At 38.9% G+C, this 26,403-nt stretch overlaps 2 protein-coding genes across 2 annotated transcripts; one reads left to right on the forward strand and one right to left on the reverse strand.

The window, feature by feature from the left end:
• Positions 1-3,821: 3,821 nt before the first annotated feature.
• On the forward strand, positions 3,822-8,479 carry LOC118217094 (interferon a3-like). The gene is made up of 5 exons (XM_035398894.1): positions 3,822-4,033; positions 4,116-4,202; positions 5,490-5,828; positions 7,400-7,458; positions 8,404-8,479. Exons 1-5 carry the CDS (start codon positions 3,905-3,907, stop codon positions 8,477-8,479), a joined length of 690 nt encoding a protein of 229 aa, XP_035254785.1. The 5' UTR covers positions 3,822-3,904.
• A 10,848-nt stretch (positions 8,480-19,327) lies between these two features.
• On the reverse strand, positions 19,328-25,341 carry rdm1 (RAD52 motif containing 1). The gene is made up of 7 exons (XM_035397358.1): positions 25,129-25,341; positions 23,454-23,633; positions 22,183-22,308; positions 21,518-21,674; positions 20,613-20,711; positions 20,366-20,445; positions 19,328-20,101 (listed from the first exon to the last, which is right to left on the reverse strand). Exons 1-7 carry the CDS (start codon positions 25,258-25,260, stop codon positions 20,012-20,014), a joined length of 864 nt encoding a protein of 287 aa, XP_035253249.1. The 5' UTR covers positions 25,261-25,341; the 3' UTR covers positions 19,328-20,011.
• Positions 25,342-26,403: the final 1,062 nt, after the last annotated feature.

Consider the following 26,403-nt stretch of genomic DNA (forward strand, 5'->3'; position numbering starts at 1 on the left):
ATTAAATTAAATTGACTGGATGAAATACGTGAAAAAAAACTACAATTCGCTTTCATGCAGGTTACCCGCGCTAACTGTTGGTTGATTCACTTCTCCAGCAGAAATCCTTCTCTCATGTTATCACGACAAAGCTAGATAACATGACTTAAAATGATCCACGTTAGAAGTGTTTTATCAGCGTTTTTACTGTCTGGTTAGCTTGCTACGATGACGCGTGACTAGATGACACACTCGCTTGCAATAACGCGTTGGCTATTGACACCATATAGTAGCTAATAGCATTATCTCAGATAAAAGAACAAATGTGTGATGCATTCAATCACCATTTTATTTTGGCTGGTTATTTATTTGAGAATACAGCGATGTCCTCTGGAAATGTAGATCCAACGCTGCATATGTGCTCACTGCCACTTCATAAAGGCTTGCTAGGCAGCTAGTTTGCTAAAGTGAACCAAATATGTTAGCTAGCTCGCTCGCTTGATAGTGATGATTGATAAACATAGTGGTCGTATAAACGCATTTCATTAAAAACTTTCACTAAATATACATACGTTTATTGCGGCAATCGAATCTGTGCAGACAAGTCTTGCAGTGGAGAATACTGGATGAGGCACGAGTGACAAACATCTTATTACAGAAGTAGCGCGTCAGCTGCTGCAGTTCACACTTGTATTAGAGCTCCCTCTACTGGATAACTGCACCCGTTAATGCAAATATCTAATCAGCCAATCACGTGGCAGCAACTAAATGCATTTAGGCATGAAGACATGGTCAAGACGATCTGCTGAAGTTCAAACCAAGCATCAGAATGGGGAAGCAAGGTGATTTAAGTGACTTTGAACATGGCATGGTCGTTGGTGCCAGACGGGCTGGTTTGAGTATTTGAGAAACTGCTGATCTACTGGGATTTTCACGCACAACCATCTCTAGGGTTTACAGAGAATGGTCCGAAAAAGAGAAAATATCCAGTGAACGGCAGTTCTCTGGGCGAAAATGCCTTGTTGATGGCAGAGGTCAGAGGAGAATGGCCAGACTGGTTCGAGCTGATAGAAAGGCAACAGTAACTCAAATAACCACTCGTTACAACCGAGGTATGCAGAAGAACATCTCTGAACACACAACACGTCAAACCTTGAAGCAGATGGGCTATAGCAGCAGAAGACCACACCGGGTGCCACTCCTGTCACCTAATGAAGTGGCCGGTAAGTGTATATATATATATATATACGTATGATTCATCATCGTTTGTAAGCCTATAATTGGTTAACAGAGTTAAAAGATATAATTTTTTCACTATAATAATAGAGAACGGATATGGGATCTAAAAATTGTCTATTTTAGGAAAAAGTTACATGATGTCCAAAGTTTCATTGGCAAAACTGGCCTCAGGCCTTGGGATAGACAGAAATCACAGACTGTGCACTGATCCACATGCAGTTTTATGATTATTTAACTTAGGGAGAGGGATCGCACTGCTGAGTTTCATTCAGATTTGCTTAAATGATAAATTATGCCGCCTACTTGTTGGTCAGTAATGCTAAATATATTTTATAAGTAAATTAGAATCAACTAAGCCTGAATAACGGCGTAAACGCAACCAATCTGTATATGCTAAAGAGTTTTTTTTTCATTATTTTTTGTGCGTATGCAAACCATGAAATCGGCAGAATGTCTTTAGATAGTATCTCTCTCCTGTTTCATATGACCTGCAAATGAAAAATTCCCTGAATGTAAAACAATATTATGCTCTTAGTTTTAATCAATAAAAAGTATTTCCTTAAAGAATCATCGCCATAGTCTCACAATTTCTTCATAAAATTAAAGGCCAACAATCTTTGACCTCCTGCCACCATTCCCCCTCCCCTTTAGGTTATTTTTGTTTAAACACGCTCTATTAACCTGTGGACTGAACGTTTGCCATTCTGGTACTTTGTCGAGCTCCACAGCTACCAAACACATTGGGGCTTGAAATGAAAGTAGCCAGCATTTAATGAGATTCAAAATTAATAGTTAATTAATCTCATAGCGCATCATACTCGGTATTAATTTAATTAATATTAATTTAATTATCATTTGGTAAATTAGCCAATGTGCCTCCACCTCCATCTAGACTACCTCAGTGCTGCTACTGGTTATTGGGAAATAGACTCACTATGAGTGCCTTGCAATTGGAGTTTTGAGCCACTGAACGCCTAATAGCGCAAACATTCCATTTATGATACAAGCACAAATATAAAATATGCACTTGAGGTGGACTTCATTGGGTTCCGTCGATTGATTTTCAATCGTTTTCCCTTTGGGGTAATCCAGCACATCCATTCTGCCCTTTGATTTAATCGGCCGCTCCGGGGATAATCCAGCAGATTGGATTACAGTACCTGCAAAAGTGCACGAGGAATGTTGTATTTAAACAGAGTGGTCAATGGCATAAAAAACTCGAATGCAGTCATTCAGGGCCACAACCATCCCCGGGCCAACTAATTCATGTTTTTGCATGGAGCAGTTTACGGCTATTACAACATCCTAGTTTGAGGCCATCAGAACCCTAGAATCCTAACGGCTCTGTGTTAATATTTCAACTGCCTTATTATTAGTTTGCCTTATTCGTAGCCTGAAATACCTACCTGACAACCAGCTCCAGGGGAGCACTGGGTACCATGCAAGTTTGCCATGCAAATAATAATAGTAATTTTATCACTCGCCTAATAGCCTAATTTTGGGGAACTGGCTACATCGGGTGGTGTTGCGTATTTCTTGAATCAATCGTTGTATCGTTCATCAGAGAAAATGACAGAAGTCAGATGACCAACAATCAATTTAAGTGGAGGTTATCCGCCTCCGCAATGCTTAGCCTAGCAGCCAGTTGCGCTCATTGCCCATCGTCTTAAAACTAATAAACTATATTTAGTTTCAAGACGACGGAAAATATGAATCAGATATACAGAAATGTGACTTGTAAACTGTGTCGGAATCGCCGCGTAACATACGCACAGAAAAAAGATAGCGGCAGTTGATACCAAAGAAGTGTAATTACTTTCCTCCCATCTGCCCGAAACCTGTGGTCTACGGGTTACCACAATATTTCATAACCACATGCTACCAGAATTAAATCCAACATGGTTAGCCTGCCACTTAATTAAACTTTACCTTAGAATACTCAGAATATATTGTGCATGTGACACAAAATGAAAGTAATTTCCCGATGGGGAAAAACATGGAAAAACATTTTATTCTTCAAGACGCGTCCATTTCCTTTTACATACACCATCTGACCGCATTTTAGACTTTAGTTTTTTTTTTTAGACTACGCTTACGTTTAATCCTCTTCCGAAAAATGACTATAGGTAATGTTTTGTTGAACGTGTAAATACGATGTTCATATTAATTACATCTGAGAATTTATAGAAGCCCCGGCGCGTTAAGTTTTTCGACATCGGGTTTAACATCCAAAATGTAATATTATTCCACAGAACTGGTTCTTAAAAATAAACAAACAATAAATGTGTCAATGCATGTATTCATCCACACGAGAACATTTTGCTTCTATTTCCCCATTTAAATGGTCGTACTTTCTAGACTTTGAGAGAGAATAAACTTTGTCCTGTTCATACATATTTGCAACACAGTGAACCTTACATGATACAGCCACTGTAAGAGCCTCATTCCTCTCCCTTGATCCTTCTAGACCTGTTTGCAGCGTTCAACACGATCAACCGCAAACTAATCATCTCCACTTCGGCTGAGATGGGCATTTCTGCTTTTTGGTTAACAAAAAACCCCAAAGAGCTCAATAAATACGTTCACAAGCAGCACAAGGCACCAGTTTCAGCAAAACGAACAATCACATTTGATTGCTCCCCGTGATCTACTATACTGAACACAACTACTCATTTAATTACTGAAAATGTGCACGCTGAAGTTCTGGAGCATCTGCGCGTTTCTCCTCCTCTCGGACCACTCCTTCTCCATGAAATGCAAGCAACATATACTGAGGGACCGGAATGCACAGTGCATACGGCTTCTGATTGACATGGTGAGAACAATTTAACATGCTGTTCTCTTCTTGGTCTACTCTGAGCTTTTCTGTGCCTATAACTGCCATAATTCTCTTACAGGGCGGCGATTTTCCAGTCAAGTGCCTGAAAGAAAATGTCAAACTCATGTTTCCAGAGGGTGTTTATGACATCACGAGCAAATCTCAGGTAGTTTGGCAATCTTAGTAAATACCAAAATAACTGTACATGCAAAATATGTGAATATTCTGATGTGAAAGTGAGATAAGGGCCACTTATAGCTAAATCTAGGGGGATTTTCAAAAGCCCCTCCTAAACAAGAGTCTGATTTAAGAATATACCAATGTTAATTAACAACTTTTTTTTTTTTTTTTACCTCTGTGAGTATAGGACTGTAGGTTGACACAAAATTTGGCACAGCTAGGAGGTGGGTCTCTCAGTTTGGGCTTTAATAAATTTGCTCTTTGAACCTGACATACCCTATTAAGAGTCTTTTCCACCAGTGTTGCCTTCTAGCCTGCTGGTAAATTTTTCACAAAGACCTTCAGCCTGAGTTTCGCACACCTCATCTGAGTCACATATACGTCTAAACCTTAAAAGTTGGCTGAAAGGAAAACTATTTTAAAGGGCCGGAGAGTGATAGCTACTGTGATATAAAAAAGTATTACAATCCGTTTTCTTATTATATACCTCAGTGTGCAATCCGCTGCCTTCTTTCTTAAGTAAAACGTCCAAAAAATAAATACATTTATTATCATAACTCAAAGTACATTTAATGGACTATTTCCTTGTATTCAAATACTCATGAAACTCTTTTAAAAGAGTAGTACCCCCTTCCAAATGAAAAATAAGTGATCAATATATTTGCAGTATGTTTTGATATATCGAGAGAAAAGTCACTGGAGTAAATGAAATTAATCTTAAATTTACCCATGAAAAATTGGCGTAATTAGGGGCCACAGACGTTCAGGTTTCTTGCACGTGATTGGCCCTATTATGTACTACGTCATCTAACCTGTTGCTCCAGGTGAACGATAATTGATTGATGTAATCCAGTTTGCTACTTTTGACACGCTGAAGGGCGCTTTGCCCGAAAAATTTCGTGCAAATAAAAGATTTTTAAAAATATTTTATGGACAGGCACCCAAGTTCACATATTATTGAGCTGAGGGCGTTTCTCTTCCTTGATTTCCTAATATTCTGATGTAAGCATCGATCCAATTAACATTTATCCATTGACGTACAAATAAACGCAAGTACAATTTGTTTTATTCACGCTGTTTAGCGCGTTAAAAGTTGTGATGACACAATTCGCCAAGAGGTTTAAGCTAGCAAGCATATTTAGCTGTATTTCAGCACGGACAATTTTTTTTATCAAGGCCGTATATTTTGAAAAAGCGAGAACAATTACACAGTTGTCGAAACGGTTTATTTAATGTTATCTGTTTTTACACACATCCATCTTTCGTTTTCTAGGATCATGATATTGCAGCAGTAGCATATGATGCCTTGAGAGACGTGGTCAAGATCTTCAACAATAGCCTGGTTTCCACATCTTGGGATCCTGAAAAGCTTGGTCTCTTTAAACATAAATTGTCTCTTCAAATTGAAAACTTGGAGCAGTGTGTAAGTATGCGATACTTACAATCTTGTTATATAGGCTACACATCCTATACGTGTGCATTTATTTATTTTCTTTGGCTTAAAAAGGTTCGAGGTGAGATGACCTTCTCCGGGGATGGAAGTTTTCCCTCAGAAGATAATGGGAGGCTGAAGTCCTACTTTGAAAGGCTGACTACGTTTTTAAAAGAAAAGGTAAACAACAATGTCCAGCCTAACAACACACACACATTGAACAGTCAGCTGCAGTATCCTAGAAATTTGGCATGTTTCACATGTATTCCATAGTGTTAATCTTTGTTCGAAGCTTCACTCCAGTCTGTTGACGTTTTTCTCCAGTATTGTAATTATGAACACACACACACACACACCGTAGAATTATACTAATAACTGGCTGTACGCAATACTATTTTATTTTCATTTAAATACTTTCATGAAAACGATACTCAGTGAAGCATAATTCTTGAAGACTTACTAGCGTATTTTCATGTAATGTTTTCTAGGGGCAGAGCGCTTGCGCATGGGAGGTTGTGAGGAAAGAAGTTTCTTACAGCTTGAAGAAGCTCCAAGAGTTTTTATAAAGAAAAATGAAACAGTGAAACTACACACCGGGGAACCATTGAGTGATCCACTGAAAACAGCACTGTAACCTGTGCAAAATTTGTCCACGGAAACCTTTACTTGATTGTTTATTTATATGAGTATTAATATTTTTATTTATTGTTATTTATTGCTGACTGAATAAAATGGCCATATGTTGGAGATTTCATTGTCTGTTCCCTGTGTTGACTACATTCACTATATTACTTACAATACTTGGCATAAATCACTAAGACCACACCCATATAATCAACTACAAGTCATGATTTCCCCTCTGACTTGTCCATTACTGCTGTCCACTGACCTTAAGGCCAATGAGGCTAAGGACACAGATACAGTATGAGGTAACTGTACCCCTCCCAAATTAGCCGTTTCTAGTGCAGACTAGAGAAGTTCCGGAACAGTACGGTTTTACTTGTAGAATTAATATTTCAATCTGAATATTCACTTGGTGGATCTGCTTTGCATATAAATTATGAAAATTTTTTCATACATTGGGTTTCTGCAGAATATTTTAAACTAATGTACACTGAACAAAAATACAAATGCAACGCTTACCAGTTTCGAAGATTTTATGGAGTTCAAAGGTAATGAACGTAAATCAGTCAACTGAAATAGATTAATTAGGCACTTATCTATTGATTTCATGTGATTGGGGATATAGACATGCAATTGTTAGTCACAGATTCCCCAAAAAAGAAGATACCATGAAATGAACAGAATACCAATCAGTACCTTGTGTGACCACCATTTGCCTCATGCAACACAACACATCTCCTTCGCATTGAATTGATCAAATTGTTGATTATAGCCTGTGGAATATTGTCCCACTGCTCTTCAATAGCTGTACGAAGTTATTGGATATTGGTGGGAACTGGAACATGCTGTCGTATGCACTGATCCAGAGCATCCCAAATATGCTCAATGGGTGACATGTCTGGTGAGTATGCAGGCCGTGGAAGAACTGGGAGAATATGGAAGTGGCCATCGAAGGTGAGCTCTTGCCCACTCACGTTAATTGTGACGCCAAACTGCAGACAAATCAAGACCCCGGTGAGGACGTCGAGCACGCAGATGAGCTTCCCTGAGGCGATTTCAGTTTGTGCAGAAATTCCATGGTTGTGTAAACCAACTGTTTCATCAGCTGTCCGTGTGGCTGGCCTCAGACGATCCCGCAGGTGAAGAAGTCGGATGTGGCGGTCCTGGGCTGGCGTGAATACACGTGGTCTGCGGTTGTGAGGCCTGTTGGACGAACTTACAATATCTGTGAAACGACGCTGGAGGCGGCTTATGGTGGAGAAATGAACACACATTACTCTGGCAACAGCTCTAACGGACATTCCTGCAGTCAGCATGCCAATTGCATGATCTCTTAACTCTTGGGGCATCTGTGACATGGTGCTGAACAACAAAAAACTCAACATTTTAGGGTGGCCTTATATTGACCCCATTATAAGGAACACCTGTGTAGTGATCATGGCTTTTAATCAGCATCTTGATATGCCACACCTGTGCAGGAGATGGATTTTCTTGACAAAGGAGAAATGCTAGCTAACAGTGATATAAACAAATCGGTGGGCAAAATTTTAGAAAAAGAAGATCTTTGTGCACATAGAATAAATCTTTGAGGTATTACTTAAATGCATTAAAAATGGCTGCAAAAATAAGTGTTGCATTTATATTTTTGTTCAGTGTACATTTTATGCATATACAGTATCCTCCACAATGATTTACACCGTTGAGAAAGATCAAAAAATATTACAAAACATAATGAAAGTACAGAGGTGTATTTCAACACGATCTAATTTAAATATTCTACTTTAAGGATTCACTGAAATCAACTAAAAGTATACTTTTGTCATATCATTAATTTACAAAAAATGTCACAGTTTGAACTTACTGGAAGAGGAAACCATGGTTTTGGGCAAAATGATTTGGTACCTACTAGAGAATTTATAGAGCTTAATAAAAGCCCCAGTACACCCCATGACATCAAATCAAGGATCACCCACCATATTTCAGCGCAGGTGCCCATTGGAAGGAAGACACAATAAGTGATGTAATTTGCCAAAATGTTGTAGTTTAATTACATTCTAGATTTAATTTCTTATCAATAAAAAATAACAATTGAACACAATATATAAAAAAATTAGTCGTTTCTCGTGTACAGTTGCGGAAACAGCTGCGGAAACTGCGAGACGTCCCTTGAGACGCGCAGCCGTTGGTCCTGGGAGGTGTCCAAATGACGATGACTTCAAAAGTGAGTTCCTAAGTGTCGCGTTCATTTATCATACTGTCTGGTTTAACCTACCACTCCTCGAGCCCTAGAATGATTGGCTGGTGATATTATGGCATGCTTAAAAGGAGAGCTCTCCCTCAACGAGGGCTTAAATTTGAGGGCTCAAGTCAAGGGCGCGCCATATCAGTTTCTGGATTTAATTCCCATTTAAATCTGACTAGATTCAGACCCAAAAGAACAGGACATATATGATGCGTCCCCATCTCACTCTGTTCTAAGCTACTTTCCCCAGTTCATTCTAGTGCTATCCTTGTACCCAGATGAGACTGAGATCTCCCAACGGTTCATGGGCCATCCACAGTTCCTCTTACGCTGCGAGTTCCATGTTAGTGACCGTCTGGTTACGTAAAGAGTGTAGTCATTTAATTAAAAAATGAACGCAAATGCAGCACCTGCTTCTCGAAATTGCTTTCCTTCGCTACGTGAACAAGAAGGACACTTGATCAATGAAAATTCCATAGAAGAACACACACAAAAAAACTGTAAACTGCCTCAGATGCGCCTTGCATCTATTATAACGCTTAGAAGGGGAACTGAACCCGAAAACGGAATCCCTGTGGGTTATTCTTTCCAAACTAAGTTCACTTTAATTGCATTTTTGGGTTTATACTTTCACTTTTTTTACACAAGGATCTTTATAGTATAAAAGCCGCTGAAAGATATGAATTCGGGAGTCAAACCACACTGCTGGAAAATCAAGTACAACCTACTACAAAAAGGTAATCCATTTTTAAGAGTTTGATATTGTTCTTATTCATTACTCTTTTATCATGGGACAATATTTAAGTGTTCCATTATTCTTTTGGTACAGGTCACTCAACAAACTATGAACATGGCACTTGAGAGCACCGCCTGGTTGTGCGCCCTGTTCTGCATTTCACAGGTTTTAAGTGCGCCCATAAAATGCCAGCTGGACGGACACCTTATAAAGACGAGTTACAATCTTCTGAAAGACATGGTACATTTTTAAACATGCATTTTTCATGTCCTCTCTTAAACACGCAAACAACGAAATACCTACTGGTCATTATTTCCCCATGTTCTATTTTAGAGGGGCAATTTTCCGGAACAGTGCATCACGGAGAATGTCCGCGTACCTTTTCCAAGGTCCGCTTTTGCGTCGAATGGAACCGCTGGGGTAAGAGCGCGCTCTCAAAACAGCAGCCTTCAACTGAGTCCGAGGGAACGCCGCATTTAAAACCATGAACACCTTGGTCTTCGATCATGATGATCCGTTTTTTTATTCCCTCACAGCAGAGCGACATCATTCGGACTGTCATTTATGAAACTCTGTACAGCATCAACTCTCTGTTTGAAAACGACGATTTCCCGACGGAGTGGGATAAAATCAAGTTGCGGGATTTTCAAACTGTCATCTACCGCCAGGTTCATAAAAGCACATGTGTAAGTAGCCTATGCCCTGAAATTTATTATGCATATTAGGTTCGTATTAGGCTATATTTGTCCGCTGTAGGCTGAAAAATGTTTGATCATTAAATAAATCGCGACTGAATTGCCAATTTTCCATGCTAAATAAAATATCTAGGTTAGATCCATTACATTACATTACAGGTATTTAGCAGACGCTCTTATCCAGAGCGACTTACACAACTTTTACATAGCATTGGTTGTATTTCATCATTGATGGTGAAACATAGGATCAAAAAACTGATTTTGTTCGGTGGGTCTTGGATGCCAATTTCAGGCGGGAGGAAGCAAGCCAGGGAGTGACGATTCTGACCCCTCTGACGTCTCTGCCAGAACAGCGACATTGAGAAATTATTTTGAGAGACTGGCATCGCTTTTACAAAAGAAGGTATGGTGAAAAAAATTAACACAGCACAAAATATCACACATTCAGCAAATATCTGACTTACTTTCCAATGAGTATGTTTTGCACAATATACACTAGGAAAGTTAAATGTTAGTTCAAGAGAAGAATTCTTCAAAATTCTTCCTCAAGTGGTCACATCAAAAAAAAATATGTGACTCAATCCAGTTAAATTTAAGTACATGAAGCGATTTATTTTTAAATGATGAACTAATTTGAGTCCAATCAAATTTTTAGATATGACCACTTGAAGAATTATAAAGTTAATCCAAAAATTTGTTCAGTGATATAAAAATATTTTAACGGTCTGTGTCTTCTCTCTCCTCAGAACTTATTTTGCGCGTGGGAAAAAGTGCGAGACGAACTTGTCCGCACCCTGGATTTCATCATTGAACACAATTCAGAGAGCTTGCTGTGGCCAAAAAGAATATGAGCTCTATTTATTTGCCATTGAAAGATCCCTGCAGTATTTATTTATTTATTTATTTATTTATTTACAAATGTTAAACCGATGTTTTCTTGTGTATTTATTGATTTATTTATTTATTCATTTACCAATTTACTGACATGTGAAATGTGTGACAGTGATTACCTTACAACTTAAACGTCACTCAAATAAATTGCTTTCCTTTCATTTTAATGAACTTGTTTTGTATTATTGTTACGGTGCACGGTTGACTGCATAGCGGAAAAAGTCTGCTCCTAAAAATAATATTTTAGGAGTGGCAGCAAATTTTGAAATGGTCTCTCATTTTTGCAAAAGTATAATCAGAATTTAAGCAACTCATAACGACATAGAAAAAAGATGTATACAAGAAGCTAAGTATGTGGGTATGTAATCTAGTTTGTGAAGTTTCATTAATATGAACAGTTCACAGGTGAAAAATGACACGTCACAATATTTCACTTGCCAATTGACGTGACATTTCATGAGATAAGCGTGCACTCGCGAAGCTGTAGAATACGATGGCCATTTCATTTCAAATTCAGAGAATATTGGGGTAAACAGTAGTGAACTCGTGTGGACTACCCGTTGTAATACCGTTAGAGTATCAATAAAATTATCATTATCACATAATTGCAAATTAATACATTTCGAGAGACTTTTCGAGAGATATTTAAAATCGTCTGATTAAGTTCCAAGTCGGTACATTCAAGTTTAAGACCGATTCATAGGCTCTTTTAAAAGTCGATTTTTCAAGATCGATGTTAGAAATACGTGCTTGTATCGTACGTGCATTTAGGCTTACATAGTTACAATTAACAATGACAAAAGAAATGAACACCCTCGTTCGAGATGATTCCTCTTATTGCACGAGACCAACAGCTCAAATTAACACGTCTGTACCATGGCGAACTCGAACGTCCACCTCTCCACAACTAACAAGCTACATTACGGAAGTAAGATAACCACAAGGGCTCAAAATTAACGCTGTCCCTCACTACCTGTAGTGATGGACAGCGAAGAGGGAGTAAACTTAGTACGTTTCCTTGAATCCAACATCCTAAGGAAGCAGTAACGCAAAACAATAACATAAAATTAATAATAATAATAATAATAATAATAATAATAAAAATCCAATTAAAAAAACGTGATTTTTACAAAAGACATTAAAACACGGCAACACATTACAACACGTCACGGGCATTTCCAGAACATGTACCTTACGAATCCAGAGTTTTGTCATCAAAAATTTAAGTCAAGTAAGCCCCACATAACTTAATGTCTTTGATATTTCCAGTTTCAGTTTCGATTTCCCTTTTGGATTCCAGTTTATAAATTCTACAATCCAGACATGGAGGGGAATATAGACTGCATAAAGGGTAATAAAGGTGGCCGCATTCTGAATGAAAAAGCAGACTGTGCTTAACCCTCCCTTTTAAGTAAAAAAACAACAACAACAAAAAATTTAAACTGCAAGAAGATTTAAAGGGGCATGGGGAACAGTGATGAAAATGAAAGCATGATATGACAATCGATTCGCTTGGCATCAATTGATACATTTTTCAGCACCACAGTGAAGGCCAGCGCCAACTTACGACGTACCTTTGGAAGTGTCCCTTAAGGCAGCCGTTAAGGTATGGTCTGGGAAACACTCGTAAAAAAGTGGTTTGCCATTGAAAGGTATACCTTAGAAACCTTCGTAGAATGTTAAGGTACATCGAAACTCAGAAACGCAGCCCAGGATGGTAGATCTCCAGGAACAGGGTTGGGAAGTTGAAACCACCACCGCTCACAAACGAACGGCATTGGCAATGAGAAACAGTAGTCGCAAATCAAAGCTCAGCGAGAGGGACAGACAGACACTAGATAATACGGTTTCAAAAACTACCACAGAGCTGAAACACCTCTGCGACCCAATCTCGACAAAACTGTATATCATAAGCTTCGTAAAGGTAGCATTTTTGGCAGGGCCCCCTTTCAGAAACCACATGAATGGAAGGTTACTGCCCAAGGATGAATAATCCGCCATAAGGAGAACAAAACCTGGACCCCTGTGAAAAAAGGAACAGCCTATTTCAGATGAGCCACCCTTCACTGTTTTCCTGCACCTGCATGGGTTTATGTTTGGAGAAAGGCAAAGGGAAAGGGGCTCCATCAACCCGCAATGTCTGTTGCCAACTGTTAAAATGGTGGAGGATCTGCAATGGTATGGGTAGCTCTCACGGGAGCCATTGGGTGTGACGATTGCTCTGCACACACCTGTAATAGCCAAAGGAATATTAAAGCAATTTTACAAGACCAGGGGCACCCTACAGTACAATCGCAGTTCCCTCATGACGTCCCCATATTCCAAGATGATAACGCCCTCACACGCACTACTAAAGAAAAAATTCTGAAGATGATGCGTGGACATATACCTTATTAGCTACTTCATATTCATATATTGTTAAGTGTTTCCATAATTGTGTCCAACACCTTTATTGATCATTAACATTTGAGAAAAAATATGGATAAACTTGTACATTTTGTCAACAACTATTTTTGACAGAGATTAGCAGACACAAGTCAGCACATACATCTTGGGTACATGGACCATCTTGAAACTTCAGATCTATTTATTTGATCATGACATTAGACACTTGACCATTTGTACAAGCATGCCAACAGGCGAACCTACAGTTCGTGCAATAGAATTGTAAGTGCCATTTTTGCTGTTTATTCCGACTCAACGCAACGGCGGTACCGAGAAAAGGCATTAAAGACATTAAAATAGATGATTTTAATGTAGGCTATATTCTGGTAGCCTACGGTGTACATACGTTGCTGGCCAAATACGCATTGCATCTTTATCGGGCTACCAAATCGGTACAATACTGAACAAAGGATAGTTCTGTTAAATCGTACCAAGACTACCATCCCGGAAACACCAGCTGTCGGACGCCTCATGAGACGCACAGCCTTTGGTAGTTAAGTCATTCAGAGGTGTCCAAATGACGATGACTTCAAAAGTGAGTTCCTAAGTGTCGCGTTCAATTATCATACTGTCTGGTTTAACCTACCACTCCTCGAGCCCTAGAATGATTGCCTGGTGATATTATGGCATGCTTAAAAGGAGAGCTCTCCCTCAACGAGGGCTTAAATTTGAGGGCTCAAGTCAAGGGCGCGCCATATCAGTTTCTGGATTTAATTCCCATTTAAATCTGACTAGATTCATACCCAAAAGAACAGGACATATATGATGCGTCCCCATCTCACTCTGTTCTAAGCTACTTTCCCCAGTTCATTCTAGTACTATCCTTGTACCCTGATGAGACTGAGATCTCCCAACGGTTCATGGGCCATCCACTGTTCCTCTTACGCTGCGAGTTCCATGTTAGTGACTGTCTGGTTACGTAAAGAGTGTCGTCATTTAATTAAAAAAATGAACGCAAATGCAGTACCTGCTTTTCGAAATTGCTTTCCTTCGCTACGTGAACAAGAAGCACACTTGATCAATGAAAATTCCATAGAAGAACACACACAAAAAAACTGTAAACTGCCTCAGATGCGCCTTGCATCTATTATAACGCTTAGAAGGGGAACTGAACCCGAAAACGGAATCCCTGTGGGTTATTCTTTCCAAACTTAGTTCACTTTAATTGCATTTTTGGGTTTATACTTTCACTTTTTTTACACAAGGATCTTTATAGTATAAAAGCCGCTGAAAGATATGAATTCGGGAGTCAAACCACACTGCTGGAAAATCAAGTACAACCTACTACAAAAAGGTAATCCATTTTTTAGCGTTTGATATTGTTCTTATTCATTACTCTTTTATCATGGGACAATATTTAAGTGTTCCATTATTCTTTTGGTACAGGTCACTCAACAAACTATGAACATGGCACTTGAGAGCACCGCCTGGTTGTGCGCCCTGTTCTGCATTTCACAGGTTTTAAGTGCGCCCATAAAATGCCAGCTGGACGGACACCTTATAAAGACGAGTTACAATCTTCTGAAAGACATGGTACATTTTTAAACATGCATTTTTCATGTCCTCTCTTAAACACGCAAACAACGAAATACTTTATTTACATTATTTTCCCATGTTCTATATTAGGGGGGAAATTTCCCGCAACAGTGCATCAAGGAGAATGTCCGCGTACCTTTTCCAAGGTCCGCTTTTGCGTCGAATGGAACCGCTGGGGTAAGAGCGCGCTCTCAAAACTGCAGCCTTCACCTGAGTCCGAGGGAACGCCGTATTTAAAACAATGAACACCTTGTTCTTCGATCATGATGATCCGTTTTTTTATTCTCTCACAGCAGAGCAACATCATTCGGACTGTCATTTATGAAACTCTGTACAGCATCAACTCTCTGTTTGAAAACGACGATTTCCCGACGGAGTGGGATGAAATCAAGTTGCAGGATTTTCAAAATATCATCTACCGCCAGGCTGAGAAAAGCAAATGTGTAAGTAGTTTAAGCCCTGAAATGTAATATGCATATTCGGTGCGTATTGGGCTACATTGTCTGCTGCAGGCTGAAAAATGTTTGATCATTAAATACATCGCGAATGAATTGCCCATTTTCCATGCTAAATAAAATATCTAGGTTAGATCCATGGTGGTATTTCATGATTGATGGTGAAACATAGAATTTAAAAAACTGATTTTGTTCGGTGGGTCTTGGATGCCAATTTCAGGCGGGAGGAAGCACGTCAGGGAGTGACGATTCTGACCCCTCTGGCCTCTCTGCCAGAACAGCGACATTGAGAAATTATTTTGAGAGACTGGCATCGGTTTTACAAGAGAAGGTATGGTGAAAAAAATTAATAAACACAACACAAAATGTCACACATTCAGCAAATATCTGACTTAATTTCCAATGAGTATGTTTTGCACAATATACACTAGGAAAGTGAAACGTTAGTTCAACCTAAGAATTCTTCAAAATTCTTCAAGTCGTCACATCTAAAAAAATATATGTGACTCAACCCAGTTAAATTAAATTACATGAAGCGATTTATTTTAATATGATGAACTTAGTTGAGTCCAATTGAATTTTTAGACATGACCACTTGAGGAATTATAAAGTTAATTCAAAGTTTCGCTTTTTTTCAGTGATACAAAACGATTAAACGGTCTGTGTCTTCTCTCTCCTCAGAACCTTTTTTGCGCGTGGGAAATTGTGCGAAAGGAACTTGTCCGCACCCTGGATTTCATCATTGAACACAATTCAGACAGCTTGCTGTGGCCAAAAAGAATATGAGCTATATTTATTTGCCACTGAAAGACCCCTGCAGTATTTATTTATTTATTTATTTATTTATTTATTTATTTACAAATGTTAAACCGATGTTTTCTTGTGTATTTATTTATTTATTTATTTATAACAATGTTAAACAGATATTTTCTTATGTATTTATTTACCTATTTATTGAATTGAATACGTGATATTGATTCACCTTACAACTTAAACTTTCCTCACTTAAATAAATAGCATATCTTTCATTTCACTGAACTTGTGTTTTTAATTATTGTCACGGTGTTCGGTTGACTGAATACCGGAAAAAGGTCATGCTTGTATGGTATGCAATTTTAGGAGCGGCAGCAAAGCTTGAAATTGCGCCTAATATTTTCAATAGCATAATCACATAATGTAAACAACTCATAATCAGGGGCCTACAAAAAAGATGTATAGCCTACAAGCAGCTAAGTTTGTTGATACAATCTAGTTCGTGAAGTTTCGGCGCTATGCACAGTTCACAGAAAAAAAGACACGTGTCACTATTTCAACGTGAACTCGTATCAATGAAATTATAATTTTCATATAATTGCAAATTAAGAAATTTCGAGACATTTAAATTGGTGGGATTAAGTTCCTTGTCGGTTCATTCAAATTTAGGACTGTTTCCTAGGCTCTTTTAAATGCCAATTTTCAAGATCTATGTCACATAGCCCACGAGCTTGCACTGTACATGCATTATGCTTACATAGTTACAATTAACAACGATAAAAGAAAAGACCCTAATTTGAGATAAATTATGTTACTGCATGAGAACAACAGCTCAAATTAACAGGGCTGCGTTTCCGAGTTTCGATGTACCTTAACGTTTTACGAAGGTTCTTAAGGTATACCTTTCAAAGGGAACCCGCTTTTTTAGGAGTGTTTCCCGGACTATACCTTAAGGCAACTGTTAAGGGACACCTCAACGGTACATCATAAGTTGGAGCTGGCCTTCACTGTGGTGCTGAAAAGTTTATCAATCGATGCCAAGCGAATCGATTGTCTCACTTGTAAAGGCTTGTGAATGACGTTTTAATATAACAAGTGTTGTCATAATCATTTTACATCAATCTAATATTGCAGAAGAGGAAGCTATGCCTACTAGAGATCATCTGCTAATCTCTTTAAGAGTCAGTTAAGACGAGACCTTGTGATAGTTTCAATAAATATGTACATATAGGCTACAAAGGATAAAATAAAAAGCATCAATCGGGACATATAAGCCATAGTCTGGGACTTCGTGGAAGCCCAGGGAAAAGGATATAGGCTACATATGGGTGAATTATTTTGTTCTTATTGAAACAAAGGTCTAATGTTAATTTGTTTTTGTCACACAATATACAGGCAACTGTAGCAGCATATCACGGCACTGCACTGATTCCCGCGAACTTTTCTCTGCAATGCAAAAATGATCGTAGATGAAAGGCAAAAAAGGCGTCTGTGGAAATTGATCATGATGAATTCTATACCGGGTGCCTTATGAATAAGTCTACCTGTTAAAGTGATTTGTTCATCCACCTTAATTTGCTGTTGGATAATCTTAAGTTTAACCAAGAATATCATTATTGGGTTGTTTACCGAAAATCGTAAAACAACATGGTAAGAAAAGTGTTCCGTAATGTTGATATTTACCCAGTGTTATTTTGTTATATATAGGGGGTGTGAGGTAAAGGAAGGGGATGTAGATCATTTGGCTATGTTTGTCCATTATGAGCCACTGTACCTGTATGTTTGTTTACGGCTAGGCCAATCAACGTGCTCTAGTTCGGTCATGCAAGTAGACTCACTCAACGTTGTTTTTGCACACACAGGTTTTATATTCTTAATAAACCGGCGGTTTGTTCCAAGTCAGTGTGATCATTGACTCACACAAACGAACTAATATCTACAGGGTATGCAGTCAGAAAAGCCATATCCTAAGTTAGCGCCACTACGTATAAATAAAAAAAACTCTTTTTTTCTTTTCACAAATTGGATTAGTATCATGGATAGGCCCTATACTTAATTACCATCATGATGGGGATAGACAGGTAAAACGACAACATTCTCACGACGTGCTATGCACAGACACGTTGATTGGGTAATTACTTTTCGTAAAGTTAATATTAAACTCATTTTCGCATGCCGCTACTAGATGCGCACTGTAGTACAACTGTCGATTTGAAAAACAAAATGTTGGCATAATAAGGCAAAACTGTGACAGGATTACCGGAGCGCAGCGCTAAGGGACAGCTTACGAGTGCCTCAGACCACCCTTTTAAAGGTATACCTTAATTAAGGTATACCTTAGCTAAGGAGACGCTGGGAAACAGCTCGAGACCTAAAGGAAGAGCTTAAGGTATACCTTACGACGCACGTAGCGCTAAGGTGACTCTGGGAAACGCAGCCCAGGTCTGTACCTTGGCAAACTCACCTCCTTCAACCGTGAGAGATCGCATTGAGCTGCTAATTTGCGATGACTGCTCTGCACACTCCTGCAACAGCCAAGGAAAATTAAAGCAAGACCAGGGGCACCCTACAGTACAATCGCAGTTCCCTCATGGTGTCCCCCTAAGATGATAACGCCATCACACGCACAACTAAATAAAAAAAGCTTTTCTTCTTGAACATTCCAATATTCTACTACACACAGCTCAGAACTAGCTTAACAGCATTTCAAGGACTCAACCTGTTCTGAAGATGATGAGTGGACATACACCTTATTAGCTACTTCTTATTCATATACTGTTAATTGTTTCCATAATTTTGTCTAACCACTGTTTGAGGAGAAAAATATGAGTAAACTTTTACATATTTTCAGCAACCATTTTTGGTCTAGAGATTGGCTGCAACAAAAGTCAGCACATACATCTTGCCTACGTGGACCATCTTGGAACTTCAGCTCCATATATTAGATCAAAAGACTAGACATTTGACCATCTGTACATTCATGCCAACGGGCGCACATGCAGTTTGTGCAATCAAATTTTAACTGCCAAGAAATGAATCTGTCTGCATGGTGTTTCTGTAGTAAAAACTACCACAATCATTTCTCAGACTGATGTAAGACTTTCTGAAAACATTAAGTCACACATCACAAATGCATATTTTGTTTGGAAGATAAATGGCGTACACATTTGATGTATTTCCATCTGTGCGGTACTACCAGCTTTTTTGCTTTCCTCTTTCATCATTTTTCCACCTGACGTCTGGTCTGTAGTTTATGTTTTGAATGCGTAAAATTTGAGACTTCAACAGGAAAGCATTAGTAATCAAGTCGAAATGGAAATATTTATTTCATGGTAAAAATGAAACCACCTTATAATGAAAACTGGAAAGTGAAAGTGATTGAAAAGTGAAACAAGACGTGTAGAAATGAAGAAGAAAGAAATACCCCGCAGACCACTGTTTTCCACCGCGATGCCCCATCCTGCTATTAGTAGCGCAACGGACCCTGACGCGAATCACCCAACCACTGCCAAAACAGGCACACACAGGCTGCCAAAGGCCTGTGGTCTGGCTCTGCATTCTGCAACTGCCGGAACGCTTAATCATCTCAACAAACCACTTACAATCTCAGTACAGCCCTTCCAAAAAATAAAAATAAAATAAAATAAAATAATGAATAAATTAAATTAAAATTTTTTTAAAGTAAATTAAAATGAAATTAATTATACCTACACATAACAAGTAACACTAACGTCCATTGTATTTACCTATTTTTTTTTTCCTCTTTACACGGATTCAACACATATTTGTAATTACACTGGCCGAGTGAATGTGTTTAAAAAAAAAAAAACGTATGTTGTATTTGAACATAACACTACTGTACTGACTTTTTCTCAGTGGAGATAAACGTCTGCAGGTGTTCAGACTGAGTCACTTTGCTAAGACACCGTGCATGTGCGCTCTAGGCCAGTACCTTCCTCCTGTTTCACGAAGGATGCACAGCTGTCTCAAGACCAGTGGGACGCATTCAGAGACAGATCTGACAGGAAGTCCTCTTCTCCTGCACCCGCACACTGACTCCAGGAAATGTCGTTCACCTGAGGTGGAAAAGCGGACACTGTAAGCTGTAGCCGATTCAATCAGGATGCTTTGTTGGGAGGGAGGAAGGGAAATCAAGACTGCACCGATTCACACTAAATGCCCACCAAATAACTGGGAGCTAATGGCAATTAACCCCTTAAGGTATGACATCACAAAATATGTTCTCAAACGGAACATTCTAATGATGATCTAACAATCACTACTGGTCACTGAAAGCAATGGAGTTCTAGAACACTGACTTGTTCAGTGAAGACGTTTACCTTGATCAGTCCCTGCAAATCTTCAACTGGCAGGACCTGGTCTGGATCAAACCTGCATTCAACTGCTACTTTCCCATTACCTGGAATGTGCAAGTACGTGAGGGAAGTAAGACTTGGCAGGCCCAGACTGCCATACAGCACAGCTCTTTATTAAAACAACTAAAACACCCCGCTCATCCTGCAACAAAAACAAAACAAAGAAATAACCAATATGGTAATGCGTACAAGTTTAATCCTTGACACTTACTCAATAACACCAGCAAAACATTCCTGAAGGCATCCACCAGGGCTTTGTCTTTGGCCCGTTTTTGAAGCTTTCCTCGTGTCAAACACAGCTCCAAATGGTCTGACAACAAAATAAATCAAAAAAGTACTATTGAGCCACTGCATTAGAAAAACAGTAAATAATCTAATCAAGATTCTTCATTTACCAGCATCACTAGTCTAAAGATGGAAGGCCACACTCAATCTAAAAGGCAGGCCCAGTGAACCTTCCCCCCCAGTGATCTACTCACTAATCTCTGTATCATTTAGATGCAGGAGTTTTCGCTCTTAATCACGTTGGGAAGCACCAAAAGGTCCTCCAAGAGGCTGTATAAAGGTACAAGACTGAAGAATAGGGCGACAGACAGTTGACAGCGTGTAATCCTCTAAATGAAGCTATTTTGAAGTAAAACGTTATTGAAAACATCAGCATGACACGGCTGTTCATAGGGAGAATATGAAAGCACAACTACATGAGAGAATATGAGAATAAATATTCAAAAAGACAGCAGGAGATGACCAGTTAGGGACGAGAAGAGAGGGGGGAGGGGGTGGAATGGATGAGGAGTGAACGACAGTGTAGCATAATGGTTAGGGAAATGGGCTTGTAACCAAATGGTTGGTGCTTTGATATCCAGCTAGGACGCTGTACCCTTGAGCAAGGCCCTTAACCTTTTCAGTAAATATCCTGCTGTATACGACCTCTGGATAAGACCACCCGCTAAAAACATTCAAATAATCCTAACAGCTTTTGTTTTTGGAAATGTTCTTCCGTTGTGAGTGTGAATGCAAGTTCTCTCCACACTGTGACTCTCGAGGGCCCCCCTCCCCCCAAGTTAGCCATGAATGAAATGAGGTTCGCTAGTAAAAAGATTTTAAAAAACCCACCCGGATGGCTCTGGAAGGACTCCTCTGCCACTCCCGTTCCCCGGCAGCTGACGCAGCGCTGGGGGAAAGTCAGCTCCACGATGCAGCCGTACTTGAGCGTTAGCGCCTGGGTCTCTGCACCAGTGCACGCGCCATCTCCGCCCGAGAGATCCTGCAGCTTTCCAGGAAAAAAAAATTAAACAGGAAATGCATGTTGTAACTGTATTACGTTACGTTACATTACGGACATTTAGAACAGGAACTGCATTACTTTATATATTTGGCTGCCGCTCTTCTCCAAAGTGACTTGCACTGCTTTTGTATTTCTTCCAAAGTACCCATTTTATAGAGCTGGATATGTACCGAAGCACTCTTGCTCAAGGGTAAAATGACAGTGGCCTATCTGGGAATCGAACCAGCAGACTTCAGGTTACAAGCCCAGTTCTCACTATACTACAAAATAAATCAGCCTTTGTGAAAATAGTCACAAGTGTGATTGACGCTTGTATACATTACTCTGAAGCCATTATGGCTACTGAACTTGCAACAAATCGGTTATAAACTTGGCAAGTTTGCATTAAAAAAAAGTGCAAAGCGATCTTGATAAGAAAGGACAGGTAGAGACTAGGGGTGAGGGTGCATTTGAGTTAATGCTGCTCTTTTGCTCGTTGTCTCAGATTACTTACTGTGATAATTTTACTGGACCAACCATTAAACCCAAGGTAGCGATTGGCCAATTCCTGACACTTGGGATTACTGAGTGCCTTGGTCTCACTGGCAAAGGCAGGGTTCTGTCGAGTACATAATCTGACCTAAAGAGGAAAAACACAGCAACTCAAAGAGACGCTTCCAACACAACACTCTAACAAAAAGTATTCAGCGGGCAATGAGATCACGTAATGTGCGGTTCCATAAGAGCACAGGAAATGTTCATGGAGAAACAATGCCTAATGAGATAACCTTGTCGTGAAGCAGTGAAAGAGCTCCATCTGCCGGTCACAGTGATGAACACCAGTCGAATTTTAATATGTCACCTCCCATTTGAGCACAGCCATTTAAAAGTATGTATAAAATAAAGAAAAGCATGTATAAAATTGAGGTGCCTGACAGGGAAATTCTGGGGGCAATATCAATAACTTTGATAGACCGACATGAGACAATGCAGATACCTGAGCATAGGCATCAACTCATGAAGGAGAAATGTAACGATTTTCTTTTATACAATAAAACATTTCTACTAGCATAGTTCATTGTTAATCCCAGCATGCATTGGATGAGAGGCAGGAACGTACCCTGGACAGGTTGCTAATCCGGCACAGTTTAAAAGCAATTTACCAACACCAAGATGACACGGGTTTGACTCTGATGTTAATGTGCATCACTGCTTAAATGTTTGTAGTAGAAGATATTATTCATATCTTGTCGTAAAAAACACATCCTCACTCACATCGCTGCATTTGACTGAAACCGTTAACTTCCTGTCATGAAAATCATTTCCTGTGGTAGGCTACAATGCTTGGGAAACAGTGCCATCATGTGTCAGCGGCAATTAAATAATACACATAACATAACATAATGAGGAGAACAGGCCATTCAGCCCAACAGAGTTGACTATTTTCCTTCCATTAACGTGTACCTAGAGCTCAGCTTAACTACAAAATAGATAGAGTCCAGCACCGTATCAAGCCTGGTCTTGAAAACCCCCAGAGTTTCTGCCTCTACTACATGACCTAGCAGGCTATTCCACACATTGACTACTCTCTGCGTGAAAAAAATACTACCTAATGTCTGTGCGAAATTTACCTTTTGCTAATTTCCATTTACGCCCCCCTCATTCTACTAGCAGAACTCAACCTGAAAAATCTCTCGTAGTTTGCTTTGTTAATCCCTTTTCTGAACTTAAATTCATCTATGAATTTACGAATTCCCCAGTCGCAGTCAGAACCGCAGAACGTACTTTAACGGGCGATTCCTGAAACAGGCTCTTCCCGTCAGTGGTCCTCTGCGCTTTAGAAGCCTGCGCTGAAGAGTAGTACTTCACAATGGCATAGAACCCCGGTTCAGCCACGGCAGCATTCTGGCACACCTTCACGAGGTAGAGAGCACCAAACCCAGAGAAAACACCACAAATGGACTCCTAAAAAAATAAAAAAATTAAAAAAATACTACTTAATACTATTCATTATATGTACAGTGAGCAAAATAAAAAAATTTTCATTGATTTGGCTCTGTACTCCCCAATCTTAGATTTGCAAGCATTACATTACATTACATTACATTACAGGCATTTAGCAGACGCTCTTATCCAGAGCGACTTACACAACTTTTACATAGCATTTTACATTGTATCCATTTATACAGCTGGATATATACTGAAGCAATTTCGGTTAAGTACCTTGCTCAAGGGTACAACGGCAGTGTCCTACCCGGGAATCGAACCTGCAACCTTTCGGTTACAAGTCCAGTTCCTTACCCACTGTGCTACACTCCGTCACAAGCAAACAATTCACATTAAGTTAAAGTGGTTAAAGTGCACACTCTGAGTTTTGATTACAGGGTAATCTTTGGTCTCTACTTTGGTTTTACCATGTAGAAATTACAATGCTTTTCATACATAGCCCCACATTTCAGGGCGCCATAATGTTTGAGACTGCAATGATATTTCTAATCAGTCAGGAGTGTTCAGTTGCTTCCTTAGTGTAGTTATAAGAGCTTTGAGTATCTAGTCTTGATTCTAAGCTTTTGATTGCCTTTGGAGTCTGTTATTGGCATCTTCAAAATGAAGAGCAAAGTTGAAGAAAATTAAAAGTCAAAAAGGCTATTATAAGGCTGAAAAATAATTAAAAAAAAAAAAAAAACTCTCAGAGACATAGGCCAAACCACAGGCTAACCAAAATCAACAGTTTAGAACATTAATTTTTTTTTTTTTTTTTTGAAGCACACTGGTGAGCACAGCAATCCCAAATGACTTTGTCGGCCCAGGAACACCTCTACAGTTGATGACCAAAAAATTCTCACCACAATGAAGAAAAAACCCTAAACACCTGTCCGAAAGATCAGAAACCACTTCAGGAGGTAGGTCTAAAATTACTTGTTTTTAAAAATAATAATAATAATTTTGTACCTTGGTTTGTTATTCAATAGCTGTGCATATATTAACGGAATTCTTCTCCCCCTCAAGTTTTTTTTAACTGCATATGACCAGATACTTTCGGCCTGTATAAACATTACATTACATTACATTACATTACAGGCATTTAGCAGACGCTCTTATCCAGAGCGACTTACACAACTTGGTCAAGCAAATAATATATATAAACACAGGCTAGCATTCACTGCTTTTTCCCATCGTACACCTCTCAGATGTCTCCCTGGAAAAACCAGTGAATTTTATTTTGCGGTACGACAATCGAAGTTTATCTAATCACGGCGGACATTCAAACAGGAATACAAACTTGGTTCAGTAAAATTGAGAATGGACCGCTTAAAACTCAGCTCCAAAAAGTAATGCTTTACGATCAATAATAACGGTGTATCGCCAACTTTTAGTTCAACCACTTAACATCCAAACTATCACTAGCTAGTAGCCTATAATTACCCATGCAGTATGTAGTTCATTGGGTCATACTCACGTAAATGAAAGCCTCTGAAAGCGTTGGGAGAATATCCCAGACAAACAGTGTCTTATTATTTTCATTCGGCACTTTAAATTCGATAATGTCTGCTTCAATGTCCATACCTAACAACCTGCCAGAGTTTTCCATTTACAAGCAAGCCGCCACATTAGTTACCATATTCATGTTATTTGTAAGCTAAAGTCACTACAGCGTGTTGCACTTCCTACGTCGACTCTAGATTTGCCGCATAAAAACGTCATACGCAAACGTAAAACGCTTAGCCAATCAAAACGCGGAAATTAAAATGTTGAGGTCAATCAGACGATGTAAAAAGAGAAATTCTAAATTAATCGACGAAAACTTGTTGCATCGCGGCCATACCTTTTCAGTATTTGCATCGAGATATAGTAGCCTATACGAAATGCTTTTGGTATTTCTTAAATTATTTTGTTTAGCTGTTACATCTGTATTACCTTGTGTTGATAGATTTAGCATTGTAGACGTTTTGATAATCCTGATCAGTCTGTCATACTACTGTCAGACAGACAGATAACTGTTATTTTATTTATTAGTTTACTTTGGATAGCCACAGCAGGAGGAAAAAACAGCCATTTAAACAGCTTTTCTGCAGTATACACCAGCTTTAATGGAAATCAGCATTACACAAAGATACATAGCTTAAATGGAAATTATAATTACACAAAGATACAAAGAGTAGCCTAATATTTGCACAGGGAAAGTAAAATCGGATAGTAAAATAAAACACAATATGAAAATAAATTTAAATATATTTGCATTCACAAATCAGAGAGCCATTTGACATTATTATGAAGGGAATTATATTTTAATTTTAGTAAGCAATTGGAGCAAATAGCTGTCAGGGAAACATTTCCTAAATATGTTTCCCAGACACATTGCATATTTATGAGATTAGTTATGAAGCAAAACATCCTGAGAAAGAAAAAAATTGGAGAGAAACGTACGGTGATGACTTACACAGCTAAATGTATAAGTCATTGAAAGATTGCATCATGGTTAATGAATTATATTCATTCATTTATGTTATATTATTCTAACAAAAAGTTATCTAAAAACCCTTTCTTTTAAGCAGTAACAAATGAATTAATACCTGATTGGAACTGACAGCATGTCTACTCACATAGGTGCTCAAGCTATTTTGAGTTGTTATTTTAATACAAACCTCTATGTTTATAAAGGAATTACATTTTTGTTGATATTTGGATTTTACCAATCTGCCAGTGAACCGAGCTGCTAGCTTAAATGATGTCT

The sequence above is a fragment of the Anguilla anguilla genome, chromosome 17 (assembly GCF_013347855.1).
Source record: "Anguilla anguilla isolate fAngAng1 chromosome 17, fAngAng1.pri, whole genome shotgun sequence".
Lineage (NCBI taxonomy): Eukaryota > Metazoa > Chordata > Actinopteri > Anguilliformes > Anguillidae > Anguilla > Anguilla anguilla.

Coding starts and splice junctions, on each gene's coding strand:
- LOC118217094 (XM_035398894.1), top strand. CDS start 3,905: ATGTGCACGCTGAAGTTCTGGAGCATCTGCGCGTTTCTCCTCCTCTCG. Junction 4,034..4,115: donor TACGGCTTCTGATTGACATG/GTGAGAACAATT, acceptor ATTCTCTTACAG/GGCGGCGATTTTCCAGTCAA. Junction 7,459..8,403: donor GGCTGGCGTGAATACACGTG/GTCTGCGGTTGT, acceptor TCTCGTGTACAG/TTGCGGAAACAGCTGCGGAA.
- rdm1 (XM_035397358.1), bottom strand. CDS start 25,260: ATGGAAAACTCTGGCAGGTTGTTAGGTATGGACATTGAAGCAGACATT. Junction 20,446..20,612: donor TGTTTTGCTGGTGTTATTGA/GTAAGTGTCAAG, acceptor TGCACATTCCAG/GTAATGGGAAAGTAGCAGTT. Junction 20,102..20,365: donor ATTTGCAGGGACTGATCAAG/GTAAACGTCTTC, acceptor TTTCCACCTCAG/GTGAACGACATTTCCTGGAG.